Genomic DNA, 25,994 nt, shown 5'->3' on the forward strand with positions numbered 1-25,994 from the left:
ATTGAGGCCATCTTCAGGCCCTACTCGTCATAGTCGTAAAAACGCTATACACGGAAGGAGCCATATAACTGGATCCGTGAATCAAATCGTCCTGCAACAGCTCTCGGTGGCCAGGCGACACAGACTGACACTGCCTGAAGATGGCATCAATGTAATGCCGAAACTGGTAGCACATAGAAGTTCATAAAATAAAATAAACTTCTACAATACATACAGCTGTTGGTAAATTATTGCATCAAGAAGTTCACGCCAGCCATTGTCCCACGATCCATAATGGATCGACGAAGAAGGTTGTGGATCAGTCAGCAGCCCATCACATTCTACTTAATAGGAACTGAGTGTCTTATGTCCCAGTGGGATAAGTGTCTGAATGTTTGTTGTGATTACTTGTGAACAGAACCATTCCATGATCCCCTGCTACACTGAATACCAAACACACATTAGATTCCATGATCCATTTGACTGCCTCTCAGATACTGAATAATCCGTTGCAGTTTTTCGGGTTTAAATATCGCAGCTTGTCACTGTAAGTAAATTTACGCTTATAGTTACGACTCGCATGTTGTGCATTTTATTTTTGCCGCTACAGTACGCCACGTTCGGCAACATGGTTACTGGGGAGCGCGAATTGCCAACAAATCGTATGACAACTGTAAAATAGGAGAGATGGTGATACTCACCGGCCCGCTGAGGAGCTCTGCGATCCGCGCCTGCACGTCATGGCCGCGCTTGGGCCGGACCAGCAGGTAGATGGTCTTGATGCCGGGACACGCCCACAGCAGTTTCTCAACGAGCACCTTGCCCATAAAACCCGTGCCGCCCGTGACCAGCACCGACCGCTCGCTGAAGAACTGCGACACCGACACTGACGTCGACGCCGACGCCGGCGTCGGCAGCGCCACACTGACACCCCCGCTGCTGCCGCTGCCGCCGCCGCCGCCCCCGCCTCCTCCGCCCCCGTCCGCCATCTCGCCTGCTACACTGAATACCAAACACACATCAGACCTTCCAAGTTTTTGGAAGAAGTTGATCACATTCTTTCAACAGCTACATCTACGTTTGGGACTGGCAAATTTTTAAAAATATCGGTATATGTTGCACGTAAATTGAAGGCGGATAGGGCGGGAAAAGGATGGGAAGGGATTACTGATGTCAGCTGGATCGGGGCATTATGCGGAATCAACGGCAACGAGCGAAAATGTGTACCTGACTAGGATTCGAACCTGGGATCTCCTACTTACTAGGCAGATGCGTTAACCACTGAGCCATCTGGGGACAAAGTGTTGTCGCAACTGCGCGGACTGTCTCGGCACGCCTCATGGTCGACCCACACTCCCATCGAGAGCCACCTATCCGCAGTCCCTGTCCATTTTCTTCATGTTCGCTACTCAGATTTCCACAGGAGGTCGGACGTACTAAGCATCTACACTAAAGATCATATGTTGTATCGATATTTTTAAAAGGTGTCGATATTATCGAGCCAAAAATACTTTTCAAATATCGATATTTTTGGCCCATTCCCAGGCTTGAGAAGTCTCGGGACCGTACAAACTTCACACAACAGGAACGTATTTTCCATTAAATACCAGTGCAGTAATGCGTGTGATTTTGTGCCAAGTTTACTTCAGTTTTACAGTGCGTCTATCAGACGCATAGCTGATGACATACAGAAGTTTGGGCCTGGCCGTCAGTCGTGGACGAATAACCTCGATGCTGAATGCGCCGGCACGGTAGCTCAGCGTGCCCTGTCAAAGGGTTAGCTACCCTCTGTAATTAAAAAAAAAAAAAAAAAAAAAAAAAAAAAAAAAAAAAAAAAAAAAAAAAAAAAAAACAACTTGAGCGGCTGTCATCGGACGTCCGCCCCGAACAAATTCAACGAACAATATAGAACAAAATGAGATATCAAAAAAAATTTAAAAAAAAAATAACCAAATGGTACGGCATCCGCTCGCGATACGTGGGAAAATCGGTTCGTGTCCCGGTCCGGCACCAATTTTAACTATCGTCATTCTTGCTGTGTTTCGTAACGGCTGTGGTCGCCGCAGTGCCTGTTCCGTAGGACTGGCATACATGCCCAAAGGAACTTTGCATCGTGATCAGAATAAGACAGGCACTGCAATATCGTATCGTATCTTTTCTTGATCCAGAAACTCGGGACGTACGGAGAGCGCACACTCTGCCTCATAGTTGGGAGCAGCGAGTAGTAATTTCCACCATTCTTAATACAATGCTGCCACCAAACGTGTTCATTTTGCACCTCGTAGCTAACATTTGCAGTGGTAGAAATGACACACGGAAGTTGCAAACTTTCATGAATATGCAGTGTAGATACATTCATGTTGATCATTTGTAATACTGAATATGAAATTAAATTGAGCCCATTGTAAGACACTTACAGTTAGAGTAGCTAGAATGGGAAAGAAGACTGCCAATGAGAACTACAGCGCCGAATAGTCAAGAAAAGATAGACAATAAAGGTTATTACTTTCGATGCTGAATATAAACACCCATTAATCGAATGTCGATCATTTAGGCGCAGGAGATATATATATATATATATCTCTCGATATAATCACGAAAAAACATGTATATTTTATCATATGGTTATTTTTTTGCTCGTCCCTAATCTACATCTGCAAATACACTGTAGTGTACAGCAGGAGGGTACTTGGCGTGGCACCACATGTTAAGATTTCTTCCCGTTGAAATCGCGTATGGAGCGCAGGAAGAATTACTGCTTAAATGCTTCCGTAATCAGTCTAATCCCACCTGCATGGGCTCTGCGGGAACGATATGCAGGGTGCCGAGGACTATTTCTAGATTTTTGGCTTAATACTGGTTTTTGAAATTTTGTAAATAGGCTTTCGCGAGATTACTGGCATCTATACTTCAGAGCAAAGCGATTTAAATTTTTTTATTTCCCCCAAACAATTTCCGTGACACACTCCCATGAGAAACATACATCTGTGACAACTCGTACCGCCCTTCTTTGTGTGTGTTCAGTTTTCCCGGTCAGTTTTATTTGGTATGGGTCCTACACATTTGAGTAATGTCCTTGGATGGGACGGAGCCTGTGCGATCATTCCATTTACATCCATACAAACTGTTAGTCTTTGATTCATGAATTCCAGGATGAATGTGAGGAACGCAGAAGTTGGGAGAGGTCGTTCTGTTTGAACTACGGTGCGAAAGGCGGCAACTGATCCTCAATAATGATGAGTGTGAGGTCATCCACATGAGACTAATAGGTATCTTGTAAATTTCGGTTACTCAATGAATCACACAAATCCAAATGTTGCCAATTCAACTAAATACCTATTGATAACAATTACAAACAACTTAAATTGGAATGATCACGTAGATAATGTTGTGGAGAAGGTGAACCAAAGACTATGTTTTATTGCCAGAATGTTTAAAAGACGCAACAAATCTATTAAAGAGACTCGCTACATTAGGCTTGTCCTTAATCTGCTACAGTATTGCTGTGCAGCATGGGATCCGTACCAGATAAGATTGACGAAGGACATCTAGGAAGTTAAAAGAAGGGCAGCTCGTTTTGTATTACGCCAAGTAGGGAAGAACTTGTCGCGAATATGATATGCGAATTTGGGTGGCAATCCTTGAAACAAAAGCTTTATCCCTCAAACTCGAAAATATTTTATTAATACCCACCAACACAGGGAGAAATGATAATTGTAATAAAGTAAGAGAAATAAGAGCTCGCATGGGAATTTTTAAGTGTCCGTTCCTCCCACGCAACGTTCGAGAGTGGAACGATAGAGAAATAGAATGAAAGTGGTTCGATGAATCGTCTGCCAGACACTTAAGAGACAACCGCAGAGTAATCATATAGATTAAGATACAGACCTCATTACGTTTGAGCTCATAATATACTTTACGATTCTACAACAGAGAGACGTTAAGTTTTGCGAGGGGGTACTTTTGCGAATAGTTTCTGCTACCCTTCTTGCAGACGGGAGTAACCTGGGCTTTCTTTGAATCACTAGGCACAGTATTTTGTTCAATCTAGCTACCATTTTTTCTTCTAGCAGTGTAGCAAGAACTAACTACGCGGGAGTTTGTAATATTGTAACATCGCTACTGAATCCAAATTCGGAAAATGTATAAAACAGTGTACAATTAAAAAGCGATACATACTGGAGAGAGTCGGTCTATACATAAGCTGAGCGACGCATTGTCTTCTGTGACCAGAGAAGTCAGTGGTATTACAAGACAGTCAGTGAAGTGGGAACGTGAACGAATGTACTTGGGTGTCTCCTCCACGTGAAAGGGTATAATATCAGCATGTGAGATCGAATCTATATTCCGCAAGACACCATACAGTATGTGTCTGAGTGTGCTAATGATAACCCCCTCCTCCTTCTGCCCCCGCGAATGTTAAGTGGCAACAATGACTGTGACTAAGTCTCCGAATGAGCACGAATTTCTCTCGTTTTCCCCCTGCTGGTATTTCGGATTTTAAACGACAAACTTCTCCGTAATTCAAAGGGCCCCTTGCAGCGTCCGCCACTGACCCACTCGATTAAGCCGTCGCGCTTACTCACCGATCCCATGACGAAACGTACATCTCCTCATTCGACCTTCCCTATCTCGTCCTTTAATCTAACCTGATAAATATTCGAGACTGATGAGCAACAATGAAGACTCAGTGGAACGAATGTTTCGTAAGCCATTTCTTTCGTGGATCAATTACCGGTTCCGGCAGTTATTGGCTTTCATCTTAGCTTTCCAGATGGTTATGATGTCAGCTTCCGCCGTATGCAGCAGCCCCTGCATTAAAATACATTATTTGAATGTTGAGGCAGCTACTCACATCGATGCAGCTAACGCTTTACAACGTAATATTATGAAAAAAATCTGAAGATGGGCGATGACTGCCGGATACTGAATCGCAACAGAGAGTGTAATACAAGGAGTGTTTTTAAAGCAAGTTACGTTTACAAATTCCTCCACTGCAGCGACGTGATCGTCATTTTGTGCATGCGCGCTGCGTGCCGCACTCCGTTGGCAAGCCACAGTCATTCGCCGTATTTACGTTTATTTGGGAGTATTTGAAATGGCTCCTCCGATTGAGAATCCCACCGAATGTGAAATACGCGCTTTGATTCGTTTTCTTAGTGCTAAAGGCGTGAAAGCGGCTAACAGGCGCTGAATCTTTTTACAGACACATGCCTACTCTTATATTCTACGTTACGGTTGCTGCGGACGGTTATTTCTAGGTTTCTTTTGTGGCTGTAACTGCTCCCGGTGATTTATCGCTAATAACGTAATCGAGCATTAGTGGATTCTTCACCTAGTTATGGGTTGTACGTTACATTTATTTACGTCCGGGGTAAAATGCCACTCCCTGCTCCAATCGTCGATTCGTCCACGAATAGCCTCACACAGACATCAGCGTTATCCGCTATATCATTATCATTAATTATTAAGAATAACTGCCTTTAACACTCCCTTGGGGGTACTCCCGAAATTAACCTTGCGTTTGTCCATTTTGTTCAGTTAAGAATTTGTTGAGTTACAATTGATACAAAGTACCGAATTCATTTAAAAATCAGGTCTCTCATAATCTGTAACCTTGTGTTTTGTTCACTAAACGACAACACGGATCAGTATCAAATGCCTTCTCTGTTTGCGAAATCCATGTTACGTTTTATGGAAGAGTTTTTAGTTCTCACAAAGTGATTATGTACATGACTAGAAAGCGCCTTGATACAAGTGATATACATCGTGTGGATCTGCCCGACGACCCTTCTTGGAAGCGAGTGTCACCTATTTCCAATCGTTTCGCACCCTTCGTTGCTCCAGCAATCCATAGTAAACAGCTGATAGAAATTGAAGAAGTTCTGTCGCATAATTTTTGTAGAGTTGCTCTCGTATCTAATCTGCTCCAAGTACTTTCCAACTGCTTACCGACTGTAGCTTAACTATGTAACGTTGGAACAGCACTGGATGGCCAAATACAGGAGGTGGACAAGAATATGGAAACACCACGAAAAATACATTACCATCCCTAACACGATGTAGGAGACGCTTTGGCATTCAAAATAGCTTCCAGTCATCTTGGAACGGATACGTACAGGTCTGGTACGGTTTTCAAGGGAATCTTATGCCGTTCTTTCAGCAACCTGGTTCCACGTTGGGTAGTGATGCTGGAGGTGGACAACGATCACGAGCCGTTCTCTCCAAAGTAGACAACAAAGGCCCGATAATATTGTGATCTGGTGACTGGGGTATCTCAGAAAACCAATCCTGGACTGTGTGAGCCGCGTAAACAGGAGCCATGTCGCCTTGAACAAGCATTGTACCATGTGATGGACCTTATCAGCCAAAATGATCACGTAATCCTTGGCAGTAATGCAACTTTCCTAGTGCTCATGGAATACAACAATACAGCTGCCCAAATTATCACAGAATCCCCCTAGTGTTCACTCTTGGGACGTACACTCGACCAAACAGTGTGAAACAAGACTCATCCAACCAAAGGACATTCTCGCATTGCTCCACAGTCCAGGTATTATGGTCTTGGGCACACGTTTTCCTCTTACAGGCATTTGTATAACTAATAAGTGGTTTTGAAATTCCACCTCGGCCTGCAGTTTCCTGCTTATGGACCTCTCTCCGTGTTGTTTTGCTGCTGACACGGTCGTGAGTGTGACACTCAATTCAGCAGCGACTTTTGTAGCTATCGCCCCCTTATTTTTCGTCACAATCCTCTTTAATGATCATCCATCAAGATGACTCAACACACAATTTAGTACGCGCTGTCATTGCGTGAATAATGTTATTTCTTCTTGAAACGTAACATCCCAGTAAGACTTATTTAAAACGAACATTTCCCAGTCTAATTCCACGATCGCACATGTAAACAAAATATGTAACTCGCCTAGAAAAACTTATAACTGAAAAAATAACTGTTTAATCTATTTCAGTTCAAAGCGTAGAAGCTCTGTAAATGAAGGGAATAATTCCCGTTATGGGAGTCTCTAGTAATTAATAAAAACATAAACGTATTATTGTAATTTCTTATTTGAGAGTTTATTCTCGAATGACATAACAGATAGGTACTAATATCATAGTGTACTTACTGTATTCTCGAATGACATAACAGATAGGTACTAATATCATAGTGTACTTACTGTACTGAACAGACATACGTTTATATATGTATTTTCAGTTTTTTGTATAAATTTTAATTGTTAATTAATTAAATATTCATTTTAAACAATGCCGAGGATTGATCGGGGTTATTTGGAACATTATATATATAGGGGTAGCCATATTGGCATAAGGGAATCAGTACTTTTGTGTGATTTTGGACAGAGAGCATGTAGCTGGTTGTGCATAATTAATTCATTATTGTATGTATATAACAACTTATTTCAGATTTGTCAAGATGTTTTTTAATTAATTTGAGAATACAATAAATGTTCAAGGGAAACAACAAGCAGGATTAATTATTTAAAAAATAACTTTGTAGTTTTTTCTTTTCTTTTTCTTTTTTTCAGTCACTGCCTCACGACTATGCAGCGCTTGATTGGCGGATACGATAAGTAAAAATTATCCCTAAGAATGTTATACGCTTTACCTGTATGCGGTATAAACCTTCGATACGGTTCCGCTTGAAACACCGAACATTTCGCCTACGTCGGTTACGGAAACACCCACCATACGAGCCCCAACAATTTGTCCACGTTCGACTTCACGTGTCTCCGGCATAATGCACGCAGAACCAGACAGAACACTTTTCCGATCAAGACTGGCACTTGCAACGTACTGAGGACACTGCAGAGGTGTCCGTGGTCAAATACAACACTGCAGTCTGCAGGTTTGGCTAGCATCTCCATTCATGTTGTGGCATCCATTTCTCGCGATGTTTACATATTCTTTGCAACCCCTACAGTTGCAAATGAGTGTACAGGTTCGTCCGGCGCTGTCTGGACGCTGCAGCATTCGAAGTGGTGTAGACCTCTACATCCACCGTTTCACTGTCTAGGTCTCACAAACGCCTCAGACTGCAATGGACACGCGAACGCCATCTCTTCGGTGACATTCTTCGAAGAACGAATGGTACAATTGTTCTGGTGTCCTGCAAGTTCACATGGCAAGTCATCCACGGTGCGTGTGTCTGATATGGCTAGTCGGTAACTTGTTTGTCATGGGCCTCTAGCAGCCGTGCGGGCGCTTCGTGAACTCGCACGGAAGTGGAACATTCTCCAGGTTCTTGCGCCGTTTTAAGAGGCTCTGTATGCAGTATGTGAAACCTTTGCACACACTAAATTTTCTAGGTCAGAGATCTTGGACTGTTCTGCACTCTTAATCGTTCGCGAACTGTCTTGCTCCGTATCTGTGGTCTGGGTGACGAAAAACGAAGTGGCAGACCGTCTCTCTGTGAATAACTAGCAAACAGAAGAACATTTGAGGCCTTGATGTCGCTATACTGGTATAGCGCAAGCGAAGAGATTGGAAGAAATCTGAAAAGCACTCATGGTTTACTTTTCAACATCTTACACGACGGTTCAAAGGGCTCCAAGCACTATGGTACTTAACATCGAGGTCATCAGTCCCCTAGACTTAGAACTACTTAAACCTAACTAACCCAAGGACATCACACACATCCATGCCCGAGGCAGGGTTCGAATCTGCGACCGTAGCAGCAGTGCGGTTCCGGACTGAAGCGCCTAGAACCGCTCGGTCGCATCGGCCGGCCTTACACGACCTTTCGAACATGACAAATGTAGCCTCCTGCTAATTTCTGCTGCTGCTCGCATCCAATCATAAAGCCCATTGAGTCGAGACAGCAGTGGAAATTTTTCAGTTGTGTCAGGCCAATATAGATTACTTCTTTAGCCACGTAATCGTCTTGGACGAATGCTAGCCGTATCATTACGATCCTGAGACAATGGAGCAAAAGAAGCAATGTAAACATGCGGATTCATGACTGCTGCAAAAGAAGAAGACCCAACCATCATCGGGCAAAGTGATGCTGGGTGGTTTTTGGGACTGTAATGGTATGGTGCTCTTAAAAAGCCAAACTGTCAAAGCAGTACACTAGTAAAATCCCATGACGAGGGTACAGGAGGTGCTCAACGCGAACGGTCTTGGAACAAAATCACCCCCTTTGACAGCTTCCGACGTCAACGTCCCAACTCATCTTGCGCGCACACACACACACACACACACACACACACACACACACACACACACACATTCTGCGATTTTGAACTATCGAATTTTGTCTCATCCCCAGATTCGCCGGACAGTTGAATGTATTCTTTTTGGTGTTCGGTGTTACTGGATGTTTACGTAATTCATTTAAACTGAACACAGTACACATTAAGAAAGCGAAGCACCAGTCAGTAGCTTATTTTATAGGCTACACTGGCGATTGGCTATGTTAATTACTACCTGTAGTTAAACGTATCTGCTGAGATAAGCGAAAACGAAGGAAATAAAATTAGCTGGAACGCTGTTGTGTGCTCATTTATACTAAGTATCTTATTTATCTATTTTTGCAGTGTAACAATTGAGGTCTGTTTACAATCAATATTGTTATTTTGCACGTTGTTAACAGAAGCACAGGAGGTGCTGACAAGAGCTCTGTGAACGTTTCCTGAATGCTACAAGAACCTCCTGAAGCCAAACCTACACAAAACAGAGGTATGCGCTTTCCACCTGCTAAAAAGACAGGCAGGAAGAAGACAACGTAATTTGGGAAGATATCGAGCCAGAGCACTGTTTCACCCCCAAACACTTCGGAGTTGCCATTGACCGATCACTCACTCACTCACCGGCGGAGCTGCCCTAATACGAAACATAAGGTGTCAGCCCGAATAATCATTATGTGGAAACTTGTTGGTAGTGACTGGGGTGCCCAACCCCAGGTGGTCTGTATTTGTGATATGACAATGTTTCTCAGCTGGTAAAAGTGCCTGCCCAGTGTGGTACAAATCCACTCACACGAAAGAAGTAGACGTGGCCTTTAATGAAAGGGCAAATCTAGTAACTGGGTGCCAGAAAGCAAGTACTGCTGCATGGCAGGCATTGATCCTCCTGACATACACCGGGAAGTAGCCCCAAGTGCTGAAAGGGGGAAGTCAAAGAAATTGAGTTACATCAAGAGCTACACTATGTGATCAAACGTATCCGGATACGGCCCCCCCCCCCCCCAAAAAAAACCTTCGTTTTTCATATTAGGTGCACTGTGCTGCTACCTACTGCCAGGTACTCCATATCAGGGATCTCAGTAGTCATTAGACATCGTGAGATAGCAGAATGGGGCGCTCCGCGGAACTCACGGACTGCGAACGTGGTCAGGTGATTGGGTGTCACTTGTGTCATACGTCTGTACCCGAGATTTCCCCACTCCTAAATATCCCTAGGTTCACTGTTTCCGATGTGATAGTGAAGTGGGAACGTGAAGGAACACGTACAGCACAGAAGCGTACAGGCCGAAGTCGCCTGTTGACTGACAGAGACCGCCGACAGTTGCAGAGGGTCGTAATGTGTAATAGGCAGACATCTATCCAGACCATCACACAGGAATTACAAACCGCATTAGGATCCTCTGCAAGCATTATGACAGTTAGGCAGGAGGTGAGAAAACTTGGATTTCATCGTCGAGCGGCTGCTCATAAGCCACAAATCACGCCGGTAAATGCCAAACGACGCATCGCTTGGTGTAAGGAGCGTAAACATTGGACGATTGAACAGTGGACAATTGTTGTTGGAGTGAAGAGTCACGGTACATAATGTGGCGATCCGATGGGAGAGTGTAGGTATGGCGAAAGCCCGGTGAATGTCATTTGCCTCCCCCTCTCCTCTCAGTGCAGCAATGCGTCAAGAATGGGCTGCCATTCCCCAAGAAACCTTCCAGCACCTGATTGAACGTAAGCCTGCGAGAGTGGAAGCTGTCATCAAGGCTAAAGGTGTCATCAAGGCTAAGGGTGGGGCAACACCATATTGAATGCCAGCATTACCGATGGAGGGCGCCACGAACTTTTAAGTCATTTTCAGCCAGGTATCCGGATACTTTTGATCACATAGTGTATGTTGAAGCCTAGGAAGGCTTGTTTGTTTGTTTTGGTTTTAGGGCGCAAAACTGCTATGGTCATTAGCGCCCGGTCTGTGACTTAGGAAGCAGTAAAAAACCGAAAACGGAAACCAGCAGCAATGGGAACGAAAGTCATAAAATTGGAGAAACTAAAAGCAGAAGGAAGGCTTAAAAATCCACTACAGAAGGGGGTTGGTTGTCCCAAAAAAAACTTCAAATGACTGACGTCATTTCACTGGCACGAATGAACTCTAGAACGCGATCGGCCGAGCGCATGTCATCTGCTAAAATTGACGATATATCAGGCGACAGCTGTAGACGGGCGCGTAACGGATTAAAATAGGGGCACTCAATTAACAGGTGTCTTACCGTCCACAGCTGAGAGCAGTGGGGACAGAGTGGGGGAGGATCGCCACTTAAAAGATGTCGATGGCTAAAAAGACAGTGCCCTATCCGGAGTCTAGTTAAAATTACCTCCTCCCGACGACGCGTTCGGGAGGTAGAGGTCCAAGCACAAGGAAGAGTTTTCACGTCCCGCAATTTATTTTGGGGAAGTGTCGACCAATGCGCGTGCCATAAATGAACAACACGACGACATAAAACGCTCTGGAGATCGGCGACGGGAATCGATTGAATAGCTGGCCGAAGAAGAGAGACTGCAGCCTTGGCTGCAATATCAGCCGCCTCATTTCCGCAGAAATCAACGTGTCCCGGGAGCCAGAGGAACGCCACCGAGACGCCCCCCAGGTGGAGCAAGCGCAGACAGTCCTGAATCCGGTGGACCAGAGGGTGCACAGGGTAAAGAGCTTGGAGACTGAGGAGAGAGCTGAGAGAATCTGAGCAGATAACGTACAGCCTGGAGAACAGCGTAAAGCTCCGCAGTATAAACCGAACACTGGTTGGGAAGCCGAAAGTGATTTGGGGTGTCGCCAACAATATAGGCACTCCCTACACCTAACGATGTTTTCGAGCCGTCGGTGTAAATAAATGTGGCGTCCGTCATTTGTGCACGTAGAGCAGCAAATGCCCGACGATAAACAAGTGAAGGGGTACCATCCTTGGGAAATCGACAAAGGTCTCGGAGCAGGCAGATCCGGGGACGGAGCCAAGGCGGTGCTGTACCCCAAGTTGTCAAGAAAGTTTTAGGAAAGCGGAAGGAAAGAGAATGGAGCAGTTGACGAAAGCGGACTCCCGGTGGTAGTAGGGAGGAGGGGCGGCCTGCATACCCTACATCAAAGGAGGCGTCGAAAAAAATGTCATGGGCTGGATTAGCAGGCATGGAAGACAGATGGCCTGCATAACGACTCAGAAGGACTGCTCGCCGATTGGACAGCGGAGGTTCAGCAGTCTCAGCATAAAGGCTTTCCACAGGGCTGGTGTAAAAAGCTCCAGACACTAAACGTAATCCACGGTGGTGGATAGAGTCGAGACGCCGAAGAATAGACGGCCGAGCAGAGGAGTAGACTATGTTTCCATAGTCCAATTTCGAGCGCACTAAGGCGCGATAGAGGCGGAGAAGGACCACTCGGTCCGCTCCCCAGGAGGTACCATTCAGGACACGGAGGGTGTCTGCACAGCGAGCCGAAAGATAGGAAACGTGGGAGGACCAGCACAGTTTTCTGTCAAACATAAGACCCAAGAATTTAGCGACGTCTGAAAACGGAAGGTTGACAGGACCTAGATGTAAGGAGGGCGAAAGAAACTCCTTACGTCGGCAAAAATTAACACAAACTGTCTTACTGGGAGAAAAACGGAAGCCGGTGTCGATGCTCCAAAAGTGGAGGCGATCGAGACATCCTTTAAGACGTCGTTCAAGAAGGCTGGTCCGTTGAGAGCTGTAGTAGATCGCAAAATCGTCCACAAAGAGGGAGCCCGAGACATCAGGAAGGAGACAATCCATAATTGGATTGATGGCAATGGCAAACAGTACAACACTCAGCACGGAGCCCTGGGGTACCCCGTTTTCTTGGGAAAAAGTACGGGAGAGAGTAGTGTTCACCCGCACCCTAAATGTGCGCTCTGCCATAAATTCGCGAAGAAAAAGCGGCAGCCGACCTCGAAAGCCCCAAGAGAACAGTATGTGGAGGATACCTGTCCTCCAACAGGTATCGTATGCTCTCTCCAGATCAAAAAATATTGCTACTGTTTGGCGTTTCCGGAGAAAATTATTCATGATATAAGTGGAGAGAGCAACAAGATGGTCAACTGCAGAACGATGCTTTCGGAATCCGCATTGGGCAGGTGTTAAAAGACTGCGGGATTCCAGCCACCAAGCTAAACGGTAATTCACCATACGCTCCAAAACCTTACAGACACTACTCGTGAGAGAAATGGGGCGATAGCTAGAGGGGAGATGTTTGTCCTTTCCAGGTTTCGGAACAGGAACGACGATAGCTTCCCGCCATCGTCTGGGAAAAGTACTGTCGGTCCAAATTCGATGATAAAGGCGAAGGAGGTAACGCAGACTATGGGTTGATAATTGCAGCAACATTTGGATGTGGATACCATCCGGTCCTGGGGCGGAGGAGCGAGAAGAAGAGAGTGCATGTTGGAGTTCCCGCATGGAGAAAACAGTATTGTAGCTTTCGCGATTTTGAGAGGAGAAAGCAAGAGGTAGCACTTCCGCTGCACGTTTCTTCGGGAGAAACGCTGGCGGGTAATTTGAAGAGCTCGAAATCTCAGCAAAGTGCTGACCCAATGAGTTAGAAATTGCGACGGGGTCCACTAATGTATCATGCGAGACAGTGAGCCCAGAGACCGGGGAGAAACTAGGCGCGCCTGAGAACCGTCGAAGCCGACTCCAAACTTCCGAGGAGGGAGTGAAGGTGTTAAATGAGCTAATAAAGAATTTCCAGCTTGCCTTCTTGCTATCGCGGATGACACGACGGCATCGCGCACGGAGCTGCTTATAGCGGATACAGTTGGCCAAAGTAGGATGGTGGCGGAAAATGCGGAGAGCACGTCGCCGCTCACATATTGCGTCACGGAATGCCTCGTTCCACCAAGGAATTGGGGGGCGCCGGGGCAATTCGGAGGTGCGTGGTATTGAACGTTCCGCAGCTGTAAGAATAACGTCGGCAATGTGTGTGACCTCATCGTCGACGCTGGGAAAGTGACGGTCATCGAATATCGCTAGAGACGAAAAAAGTGTCCAGTCGGCCTGGGCAAACTTCCAGCGTCTCGGGCGCATATATGGCAGTTGAGGCTGCAGTCTAAGGACACATGGAAAGTGGTCACTCGAGTGTGTATCATCAAGGGCGAACCATTCGAAGCGCCGAGCTAGCGGAACAGTACCGACCGCAAGGTCCAAATGAGATAAATTTGTCGTGGAGGCAGACAAAAATGTAGGGACCCCAGTGTTGAGGCAAACTAGATCCACTTGGTGGAAGACGTCTAGCAATAGTGAGCCACGTGGACAAGGATGTGGAGATCCCCAAAGCGGGTGGTGGGCATTGAAGTCCCCAACCAGCAAATAGGGGGGTGGAAGCTGACCAAGAAGATGAAGGAGATCAGCTCGTGCCATTGGTGTGGACGATGGAATGTATACAGTACAAAGAAAGAACGTGTAACCAGAAAGGGAAAGACGGACGGCGACAGCTTGGAAGGAAGTGTTTAAGTGAATTGGGTGATAATGGAGAGTATCATGGAGAAGAATCATGAGTCCTCCATGGGCTGGAGTGCCTTCAACAGAGGGGAGATCATATCGGATGGACTGAAAATGAGGGAGAACAAAGCGGTCATGGGGACGCAGCTTTGTTTCCTGAAGACAGAAGATGACCGGCGAGTAGGATCGTAAGAGGATCGACAATTCATCCCGATTGGCTCGAATGCCGCGGATATTCCAGTGGATAATGGACATAGGGTGAACAGAAAATGGAGGAATGTGACCAAGGTTACTGTCAACTCAACGACTGCTCAGAGCTTGCGACCGACAGCATGGAATGGCATGCAGCTGAAGGCAGAAGATCCTGATCCATAGGTTGTTCAGGAGCAGCTCCTGCCACCAGCGATCGGCCGGTTGATCGGCCGCCAGCAGTGCGCCTCGGCGACACAGAAGACGGCCGAGGGCGATTTCCGCCAGGTGGTGCTGTAGATGGGACACGCCTTGGCGGAGAAGGAGATGAACTGGGTTTCTTTGTAGCCTTCTTGGAATTATGAAGTTTAGATGAAGGAGGAACCGATGGTTGTGAAGTTGGGGTACGTAAAAAATCTTCACGAGTATGCTCTTTTTTCGAAGTCTTGGTGTCTGACTTTTGGGCTCGAGAAGGGCACCCGATGAAGGGTGAGCCATAGAGTGGGCAGGCGAAAGTGGTGAGGTTGAACGGGCGATCTTTGCGCTGGCCGATCTGACGACCGTGGCACTAAAGGTGAGGTCGCAAGTCTGCGTGGCCGCCTCCTTTGTTGGCCGAGGAGAAGCAAGGACAGTGCTGTATTTTCCTGTCTGAGGCATGGTGGGCTGTCGACTGGCGAATAATTTTCGAGCAGCAAAGGTCGACACCTTTTCCTTCACTCTTATTTCTTGGATGAGCTTTTCGTCCTTAAAAATGGGGCAATCTCGAGAGGAAGTTGAACTTTGTCAAATGTCAAGAAGACAGTGCGGGTTGGAATGATGTTCGTGTCAACCCGTTTCATTACTCTATGAACTGCCGTTACGCCCTGGTCAGACAGGTAGTGCTGAATTTTTTCGTCAGACAATTCATCGAGGGAGCGGGTATAAAAGACTCCACGCGAGGAATTTAAAGTGCGGTGCGCTTCAACCCGGACAGGGAAGGTGTGGAGCAGAGAAGTACGCAGCAATTTTTGTGCCTGGAGGGCACTGTGTGTTTCTAACAACAGGGTGCCATTCCGTAATCTGGAACAAGACTTTACAGGACCTGCAATTGCGTCGACACCTTTCTGAATAATGAAAGGGTTGACCGTGGAGAAGTCGTGACCTTCATCAGACCGAGAAACAACAAGGAACTGTGGCAACGATGGAAGAATCGTCTGTGGCTGAGACTCAGTATACTTACGTTTGTGAGCAGACATAGTGGAAGGTGAGGAAACCATTGCGGAAGAATCCCCCATGATTACCGGCGTCTCCGATGGCGCGCTCCTCCCTTGTGGGGGCCCTCTCTGAGGGCACTCCCGCCTTAGGTGATTGTTCACACCTCAGGTCACACCTCCCGACAAACGGACGGAGGGACCAATCGGCACTTTCGGAAGGTATCAGCTCGGGTAATCACCCCTCCCTGGGCCTGGCCGTTACCAGGGGGTACGTACGTGTCCTACCTGTCTACCCTGGGCGGGGAATTACGCGTTACCCCGTCACCGGCTACGCACAAAAATGCGTGGATCGGCCTTCAGACACGCACAGGGAGGAAGAAAGAGAAAGGAAAGGAAAGAAGAGAGGTCTCAAACGCCGCAGCGGAGAAAAGGGTAAAGAGAAGAGGTAAGGAAAAGAGAAGGACAAAGGAAGGAAGAAGACATACAAGCAAAGAAGGCGAAGAATGCGTTACATTTTCGAGCGTCCGTCTCCGGACGTAGGCACAAACCATACTCCCAGATGGGGAGAAAGGGAAGGAAAGAGCCAGAGGTGAGGGGAGGAGGGGCGAAGATGGGGGATGGGGAAGGATGCGGAAAGGGAAGGTATGCAGCCCGGAAAGGAAGGAAGGCCACATTAGCTCGGGGTCCCGTACTCGCTACGCACGTATCCACAAAAGAGTTGTGGACCCCCTGGGGGGAGCCTAGGAAGAGCTTTCTACTGTCAACACCAGCACTAAATACATCAGGCAGCCAAAATAGATCACGTCCAAGCAGAGGTTCAGCCAGTAGAACTCTTACCAGCTGTACACAACCTGGGCTGAACAACATGAAGATCACTGAACGAAAGGGCGTTGGAAAATGTAATGAAATGGTAATACAATGACCAACACCGTGTGAATATGGGGAAGTACAGACAACGAAGCATCTGTGCCTGTGATTATGTTGCAACGGGGAGTAGTTTTCAAAGACGCAAGAAAATGTTGCAGCAGCTACTCGTTTCTGGGCGAAGATTGATATCAATTCTGTACGTGTTTTTATGCATAAATTCGTTGTATTTCTGTAATTGACCTCGTACATTCATAGAATCCTATGTGTATGCTTCTGACTCGAGTAAGTAACTGAATAGACTCTTAAAATCTTGGGTTTACAAAATCCAACAATTTTTCGTAGCAGTGGCTAACGACAGTTTTCTTTTGTACCTGCACAAACCTTCATTTCCTGTTTAATATCTTCCAGAAGCTTGTAAGTCTTCGTACCATAATGTGTAACCCCATTCAATCTCAGACAAGAAGGCAAAGTCTTCATCGGAATTAATATTGTGTCTTGGGGCTATGAAAACCTGAGTTTAGCTGAAATTTAGTTTTATCATCACCCATAAATATCATTACAGGCCGAATGTCTCCGAGAAGATGGTAGCCCACCAGTAGACTAGCGATAAGTTAATTACACGCCCAGCATGACTGGCAAGGACCCGCATTGAGTGAATCGATTTATTTTTAGTCTACGTATTTGTACCTGCGTAAGGATGCGTTTGCGACGGCTGACGTGAAGGAGCATTCCTGAACAGTCATGGCTTTGACATAGAAAAAAGGAAAAAACTCAGCAAAAAAGGATTTAACTTACTAGAAGAAATACATTCCCTATATCGACTGTTTATCAATTCCATTTTATTTTTATTTGGTTTACTACGACGTCTTCGGCTGTGGAGACGTCTCAAGTAAAATGTTTAAGCCGCAGCTACCTACGTTTTGGATTATACTGATTTTCAAGGTTGGGCTTGAAAGCTGTAGCCATGATTTTCGTTCATTAGAAACAGTACGACACAGCCAAACCACTCACTCTTGTGAGGGAAATAAAAATAAAATGGATATGATAAACATCCGATGCCGGTAACATATTTCTTTCAAGAAGTTTATTGGGCCGTGGACCTCGTTGCAACTAGATTATTTCAAGGACGTAACGTGGATGTAAGATTTTGGTGACTCGGTTTTAGGCTTGACAAAAACGCATGATACGTAAACGCATGATACGTACACGCATTTCGAATATGAACTAACGTCGATTGATGACTAATTCTGAACGTCGGTTAACTGTTGTTGTAAAACAAACTGTCATAGAAGAAAGATTTCTGACACATATTAGATACCTGTTTAACAGCTCGGGACTATGCTGTAGTATACGCCAACGAGATTTCATAAATCTGAACATCAGAAGGATTGCGTCTAAGTTCATATCATATCACCAATTGATATTCAGGAAAATGAAGCACCGCCGCTTGTAAGCCTGCACCGATTCATAAAAACACCTTTAGGAGAATACACCCATTTTTCGAAGCTTGTCACAGATGATCAAAGTCACATTATCGTTGTACTCCCAAACTAGGCAGTTCTCGCCTTTTATATGGCAGAAAAAAATCTTTACAAATGAAGATCATCATTTGGTCATTGCTGATTGGCTTCTAAGATACTGCCATAATTTTTCACAAGGATTTCATTTCTCTTGGTCACTCAATAAATAGAGTTAATTAGAGAAGGAATTTCCGGGAGGACTTTAATTGTGACTGGAGAAAGGAGTACAGCATGATCGACTGGAATGCTTCACCGAGTCAAGAAATAATGTCATGTGTACCACTTCCCCCCCTTTTTTGCAACGTTTCTTGCTATAAGTAGGACTTCATAATTTGATAAAGGATATCTTGCTGTACACTATGAGCGGCTCTTCAGAAGTATTTACACTCCTGGAAATGGAAAAAAGAACACATTGACACCGGTGTGTGTCAGACCCACCATACTTGCTCCGGACACTGCGAGAGGGCTGTACAAGCAATGATCACACGCACGGCACAGCGGACACACCAGGAACCGCGGTGTTGGCCGTCGAATGGCGCTAGCTGCGCAGCATTTGTGCACCGCCGCCGTCAGTGTCAGCCAGTTTGCCGTGGCATGCGGAGCTCCATCGCAGTCTTTAACACTGGTAGCATGCCGCGACAGCGTGGACGTGAACCGTATGTGCAGCTGACTGACTTTGAGCGAGGGCGTATAGTGGGCATGCGGGAGGCCGGGTGGACGTACCGCCGAATTGCTCAACACGTGGGGCGTGAGGTCTCCACAGTACATCGATGTTGTCGCCAGTGGTCGGCGGAAGGTGCACGTGCCCGTCGACCTGGGACCGGACCGCAGCGACGCACGGATGCACGCCAAGACCGTAGGATCCTACGCAGTGCCGTAGGGGACCGCACCGCCACTTCCCAGCAAATTAGGGACACTGTTGCTCCTGGGGTATCGGCGAGGACCATTCGCAACCGTCTCCATGAAGCTGGGCTACGGTCCCGCACACCGTTAGGCCGTCTTCCGCTCACGCCCCAACATCGTGCAGCCCGCCTCCAGTGGTGTCGCGACAGGCGTGAATGGAGGGACGAATGGAGACGTGTCGTCTTCAGCGATGAGAGTCGCTTCTGCCTTGGTGCCAATGATGGTCGTATGCGTGTTTGGCGCCGTGCAGGTCAGCGCCACAATCAGGACTGCATACGACCGAGGCACACAGGGCCAACACCCGGCATCATGGTGTGGGGAGCGATCTCCTACACTGGCCGTACACCACTGGTTATCGTCGAGGGGACACTGAATAGTGCACGGTACATCCAAACCGTCATCGAACCCATCGTTCTACGATTCCTAGACCGGCAAGGGAACTTGCTGTTCCAACAGGACAATGCACGTCCCATGTATCCCGTGCCACCCAACGTGCTCTAGAAGGTGTAAGTCAACTACCCTGACCAGCAAGATCTCCGGATCTGTCCCCCATTGAGCATGTTTGGGACTGGATGAAGCGTCGTCTCACGCGGTCTGCACGTCCAGCACGAACGCTGGTCCAACTGAGGCGCCAGGTGGAAATGGCATGGCAAGCCGTTCCACAGGACTACATCCAGCATCTCTACGATCGTCTCCATGGGAGAATAGCAGCCTGCATTGCTGCGAAAGGTGGATATACACTGTACTAGTGCCGACATTGTGCATGCTCTGTTGCCTGTGTCTATGTGCCTGTGGTTCTGTCAGTGTGATCATGTGATGTATCTGACCCCAGGAATGTGTCAATAAAGTTTCCCCTTCCTGGGACAATGAATTCACGGTGTTCTTATTTCAATTTCCAGGAGTGTATTTGCTGGATTAGTATTCAGACATACTGCCCATCATCAGTGGTTTCTGTACAGAGAACAAACAGACAAATTCGTGCATATAGCTGTTTGTAGCACAAGAACATTTTGTATACACTACAGTAGAAGCAGAGTATTACGTACATGCTGTGCACGGCTACACCAAACTTCGTGCCTGTCTGGAAAAAATTGTAATGATAGTTAAAAATGTGGATCTAGAAGACATAGAGCCCCGTAAATATTTGAAATCTAATATCCCTGCAAGTAACCATGCCTGAGGGCCGCCCGGTTAGCCGTGCGGTCTGATGCACTGCTTTCCGGGCGGGAAGGCGTGCTGGTCCTCGGCACGATTCCTCCCGGCTGTTTAGTGTGGAGGTCCGGTGTGCCGCCCAGCCTGTGGATGGTTTTTAAGGCGGTTTTCCATCTGCCTCGGCGAATGCGGACTGGTTCCCCTTATTCCGCCTCAGTTACACTATGTCGGCGACTGCTGCGCAAACACTGTCTCCGCGTACGCGTACACCATAATTACTCTACCGCGCAAACATTGGGGTTACACTCGTCTGGTGAGAGACGTTCCTGGCGGGGTCCACTGGGGGCCGAACCGCACAATAACCCTGGGTTCGGTGTTAGGCGGCGGTGGGGTGAGTGGACTGCTGTAGCCTGATGCGGGGTTGTGTACCACTGCGGACTACGGCGGGAACGAAGCCTCTCCGTCGTTTCTAGGTCTCCAGTTCCATACAGTACAACCATGCCTGCAAGACCACGATAATGCCGGTTATAGACCTTACCTTTCCAGTATACACATCGTCGTATCTACATGTTGTGATTGATCCACTAACTGTAGTGTCTGTACGGCCAGGAAGTGTGGCCAGTTATTGTTTCAGAGTTGTAACATCTACAAACGACGATCTATAACCACAGATGTAAGACACAATAAATCCAATCGTACTCAGTGATTTAATTACATTTTAAATATTCGCGGGTTTCTACATTTTCGCCGGCCGGTGTGGCCGAGCGGTTCTAGGCGCATCTGTCTGGAACTGTGCGATCGCTACGGTCGCAGGTTCGAATCCTGCCTCGGGTATGGATGTGTGTGATGTCCTTAGGTTAGTTAGGTTTAAGTAGTTCTAAGTTCTAGGGGACTGTTGACCTCTCAAATACTAAGTCCCATAGTGCTCAGAGCCATTTTTTCTACGTTTTCAAGAGTCATGTCATTTTTAACAACCATAAAGATTTTACACTTGTTAGACAAGTAGTCTGGTGTAGACGTGCACAGTGTGGTTGGAACATTACGTTCTACTTTAGTGCAGGCCTACAATGAATGTTCCTTTGTTATTGACTTCGATATCCAGAGTTTGTTTGTCTGTCCTCTGTATCAAATGCCACTGGTGATGTGCTGTATGTCCGAACACAATTGAAGTGCAGTTCGTGATGTGCAATCGTGTCCATCAAATACATACAAGCTGCGCAACACCAAACATACAAGATTTTCACAAGACGTCCGTAGTTTCTAGTCCACCACATTCACGAGAACCCAAATTTTAGGAGCTAAGATTTAAGAGTGTTCACGAGATTGAAGTGAATGGCTCTGAGCACTATGGGACTCGACATCTTAGGTCATAAGTCCCCTAGAACTTAGAACTACTTAAACCTAACTAACCTAAGGACATCACACACACCCATGCCCGAGGCAGGATTCGAACCTGCGACCGTAGCAGTCCCGCGGTTCCGGACTGCAGCGCCAGAACCGCTAGACCACCGCGGCCGGCGCACGAGATTGAAGCAGGATGCATAACACGCTGTGTGCGTGCGTGTGCGTGTGTGCGTGCGTGTTATACATATATGATGATGATGATGATGATGATGATGATAATTTAAAAATGAGTTGCCGAAAGGTCACGGCAATGGTTGTCCGACCTGAAGCTGACCCTTGTACGCCCCCTGAATGATGCGACGTTTGGCGTGAATGTAGACACGGTATCTGAGCAGCCCTTCACAGAGAGGTGTGCTATGAACGCTGCAGCACGTCGCACGCTTATTTACGAGGGTTGTCCAGAAAGTAAGTTCTGATCGGTCGCGAAATGCAAATCACCGGGAAAATCCGATAAAGCTTTGCACAAATGTGTTGGGCAGTGTGTCTAGTATGCCCGTTGATCGTGTCGCGTCGCTCTTTTCAGTTTTGAGTGAACAGTGAGTACGTAAATATACACAGGGAACAGAGTCTCCCGCCAAGTATGAGGACCTGGTTAGAGATTTTGCCTGTGTCATGGCCCACATAACACAACTGTCGAGCAGTTCCTTCTTCATGCCAATTCTCGGCCGCACACTACAGGGACAATGAAGACGCTGCTGCAGCGTTTCCGATGAGAAGTGTTTGATCACCCACAATACAGTCCGTAATTGGCTCCCCCCCCGTGTCTCATCTCTGCCCCCAAGAACCGCCGGCTATGAAAACAAAATTTTTCCACAGACAACGAGCTGCAGACCAGTGCAGATAACTGGCCGAAAGCACAGGCGGCTGCTTTCTATGACGAGGATATTGGGAAGTTGATACAACACTACGACAACACTCGAAATTGTAGCGACGACTATGTAGAGAAGTAGGTGGAAGGTGTACCTAACTGTTGCAGGTAAATCGTTTCTGGTTTTTCAGTGTGGTTTACATTTCGCGACCGATCGGAACTTACTTTCTGGACAACCCTCGTATTTTGTATTTTGAACGTGGGATGATAACCGGTGGAAACTAATCAAAGTGTATCTGGCATGAAATAAGAATTGAGGTTTCGGAGGTCAATAGTGTCTAGGGTAGATCTTCAACACAGGAGAGACAACGTTTCAACACGCGTAGGCCACGAACAGGACGACCTCAAGTGTTTGACGAACAGACTTCCACAGAGCCTAAGTGGGCGATAGACTGTCTACTGGGAATCAGGTAGCAGGCGAATTGAATATGGGTCGTCATCATGAACTCTTTTCTAGCAGGACTGTATATAAACAAATGCACCGGACAGACTTCAGCATTCGACGAGCAACTCTTGTCTCTCTGCTGGCATCTAGACATAGAGCTCCACGACTTGGCATGGGCCCGTGCCACCGTCGCTGGAATATGGAACAGTGGTGGCGCGTAGAAAAGGCCGATGAAACCCAATTTCAATCGTATCGAGCTGATGAGAGTGTAGACTGCGTATGCCTGACGAAGCTGCCAAGGTTACGTCCAGGCTCAGTTATGGCTTGGGCTGCCTCATTCGCAATCAGGCCCCTTTGTCCGGCCGCCGAGATCCATCATTATGTGCACGTTACGTGGACATTCCAGTGCACCATCGGCATTCCTTTCTGGCATTAGAGCATCTCAATGAAAATGTAATGTTTCAAAAGGAAGCGTGATGTGTCATCGCTCTTTGGTTGCATATTCTGCAACCAATAAGATGTCTTTACGAAGGCATCTTCTCATGCGTGCTACACATGTCCTTGTTAGTCTTTTCTTCGTTGTGCTTAGACAGAATTCTGGTAGTTCTCCGGCTATTTGCTAATCGCTTTTGGTGTTCGAGGTAGATGTCCAAATGATGACCCTTATTTTGAAGAGAATACGGCCATTGCTCTGCTAGACTAATCACCCTGTCCGACTGGTAGCTGTGCAAATGGGGCTCGCTCCTATCCTTTCATATTCTTCTTTTAATCCATGACAACATAATTTTTCAAAGTGCTATTCCTTGAATTCACTTCTTAAAACGTATCGTCACAGAAAGCGCTGGCCATCGCGTCCCATCTGAGCCGTCTGTTTCACCATCTGCTTATTTCTGTATGCCTTCACGCTTTAGCCTAGCTTCAGTTTTTCATTTTTCGTATATTCTGGGAACACCTGTGTTTCGTCACCTTGTGCTGACAATGTCTGTGTTCTCATTAATTAGTTTGTCAACTATTTGGACTACTGTACCAGTTGTCGATGTAAATACAATAATCTTTTCGAGGCAAATCTTGAGCAAGCTCCAAAACAAATCTGTTTTTTGTTTTTGTTTTTGAGGAAATGCAGTTCCACAAGGCTGTATTTTTAATTTATACTTTATTAAACACTATTAATTTCGAGCGTGGATCATTCTAAGGGGCATTTAAAAACATTCACGCCATAACTGAGTGAAAGATAAAATTATAAAAGACTCGACAAATGCATTTACGAGACCGTAAATAGTTGTTTGGTAGGTGTGCTCTGTGGTTATACAGCGTGAGATTTTGTCTTCTCGTTTTTATTGGTTATATTGTGGCTTTTTAACTGTATTATTGCTGTATTTCTTACAACCATTGTTACGCTGTGCATTTTATATTTCACATCGTGCACTCTGACGACTATCCTGTGCATGACTTAGACGCACAGTCTAAGACTTTCTGTCTGATGAGGATGATACATCGACGTCTGTGGTCGGTAATCACTGTTTTTGAGAAAACACTGCATGCCATGCAGTAGTAGTATAGGTTTTCATGTTTTGACTTCAGTCAATTAGGCTTTGTTACGTTTTTAAATACAGCTGAGAATGCATCGTGCTGGAAGCTAGCAGTGCGCAATAAAGCACAGTTTTAAAATAAAGCCTGATACAACTATTATTTTCTTAAGATTTATGGAGGCTGCGATGCCCAGCCAGGAGAATTTGAAGTTAGTTCCTCTTCGGGATAATAACTGCCGTAATTTGTGTCCTTTCCAGCACAGCCAACGAAACACTTGCAACTGGCTGAGAATACATTAACTTGAATGATGGGAGGTGCCGTCTAGTGGTGGTAGGACTAACTAATAGCGTACTAACACCCGCAGGACCGAAACACCTCATGCTGCGGACGTATACGGACGCATATACACGTCGAACCCACTGAGGACGCACAGGCCATTAACGGATATATCCGTCATGCCCACATGAAGGAATAAGTAGCACATTTTCCTTATCAAAAATTAATTAGTTATTTGTGACCCAAATTTCCTCGAAGTTTGTTAATGATGTTTTGGAGTACATCAGATTTTGATTCACTTTCATTTCATTTTATGGCGGTTTAATTCATGATTTAAACTTAATCATGAGGAAAGACTTTTCGCGAAGACGCAAGAACTAAGGAAAACATTCTTTTCAGGGGGAAAACAAGAGTTTAGCGTTGCCAGGGATACGGTGCCCTGTCGCTCTATTGCACCCGTCGCGGTCAATAAGGACGCAGGCAGCCAGCATGTGGCCAATATAGGGATCCAGGTTGCTGTGCTTCCTCACCGTGACGTCGGCAGCAAACGTGTCCTAGACGCGACACCGAGGACGATAAAAAGTGCGGTAACTCCGGCGAGTTTCGCTTTGGCGTTCAAATACAGACAAATACACATTGCTCCCAGAGCTTAACACTGGACGAAGTGATTTCATTTAGGGGGTTGGCGGTAATGTTTTCGCAATATTAGAAACTGAAGTTCCTCTTATTTTGATCAGTCATCAAACGTGCAAAACTTTACCTAGCTCTAATGGAACAGAGATTTTGGTTAGATGGAACACAACCAAAGAGACTTCCTTTTTCATGAATTACAGAACCTCTTATTGCAACGATAAGGGGGCATATATAATGTTTTCAGTTTGTTCGTCAGGAGCGTAAGCAAACTTAGCGGCGTGCTGTTCGTCATCAAGCCAGATAATAGGCTATGGCCTTTACAAAAAAATGGCTCTGAGCACTATGGGACTCAACTTCTGAGGTCATCAGTCCTCTAGAACTTAGAACTACTTAAACTTA

General features: G+C 46.3%; 1 protein-coding gene across 3 annotated transcripts in view; it reads right to left on the minus strand.

The window, feature by feature from the left end:
- Window positions 1–25,994, minus strand: part of LOC126100227 (putative fatty acyl-CoA reductase CG5065) — a 505,281-nt gene that overhangs the window by 44,009 nt on the left and 435,278 nt on the right. For all 3 annotated transcript variants that reach the window (XM_049910804.1, XM_049910802.1, XM_049910803.1), the window contains one exon: window positions 681–981. In XM_049910804.1, the coding sequence (XP_049766761.1) occupies window positions 681–968 (288 nt within the window). In that variant the 5' untranslated portion in view covers window positions 969–981. The remainder of the gene's footprint in view (window positions 1–680; window positions 982–25,994) is intronic.

The sequence above is a fragment of the Schistocerca cancellata genome, chromosome 9 (assembly GCF_023864275.1).
Source record: "Schistocerca cancellata isolate TAMUIC-IGC-003103 chromosome 9, iqSchCanc2.1, whole genome shotgun sequence".
In the NCBI taxonomy this organism is placed as follows: Eukaryota; Metazoa; Arthropoda; class Insecta; order Orthoptera; family Acrididae; genus Schistocerca; species Schistocerca cancellata.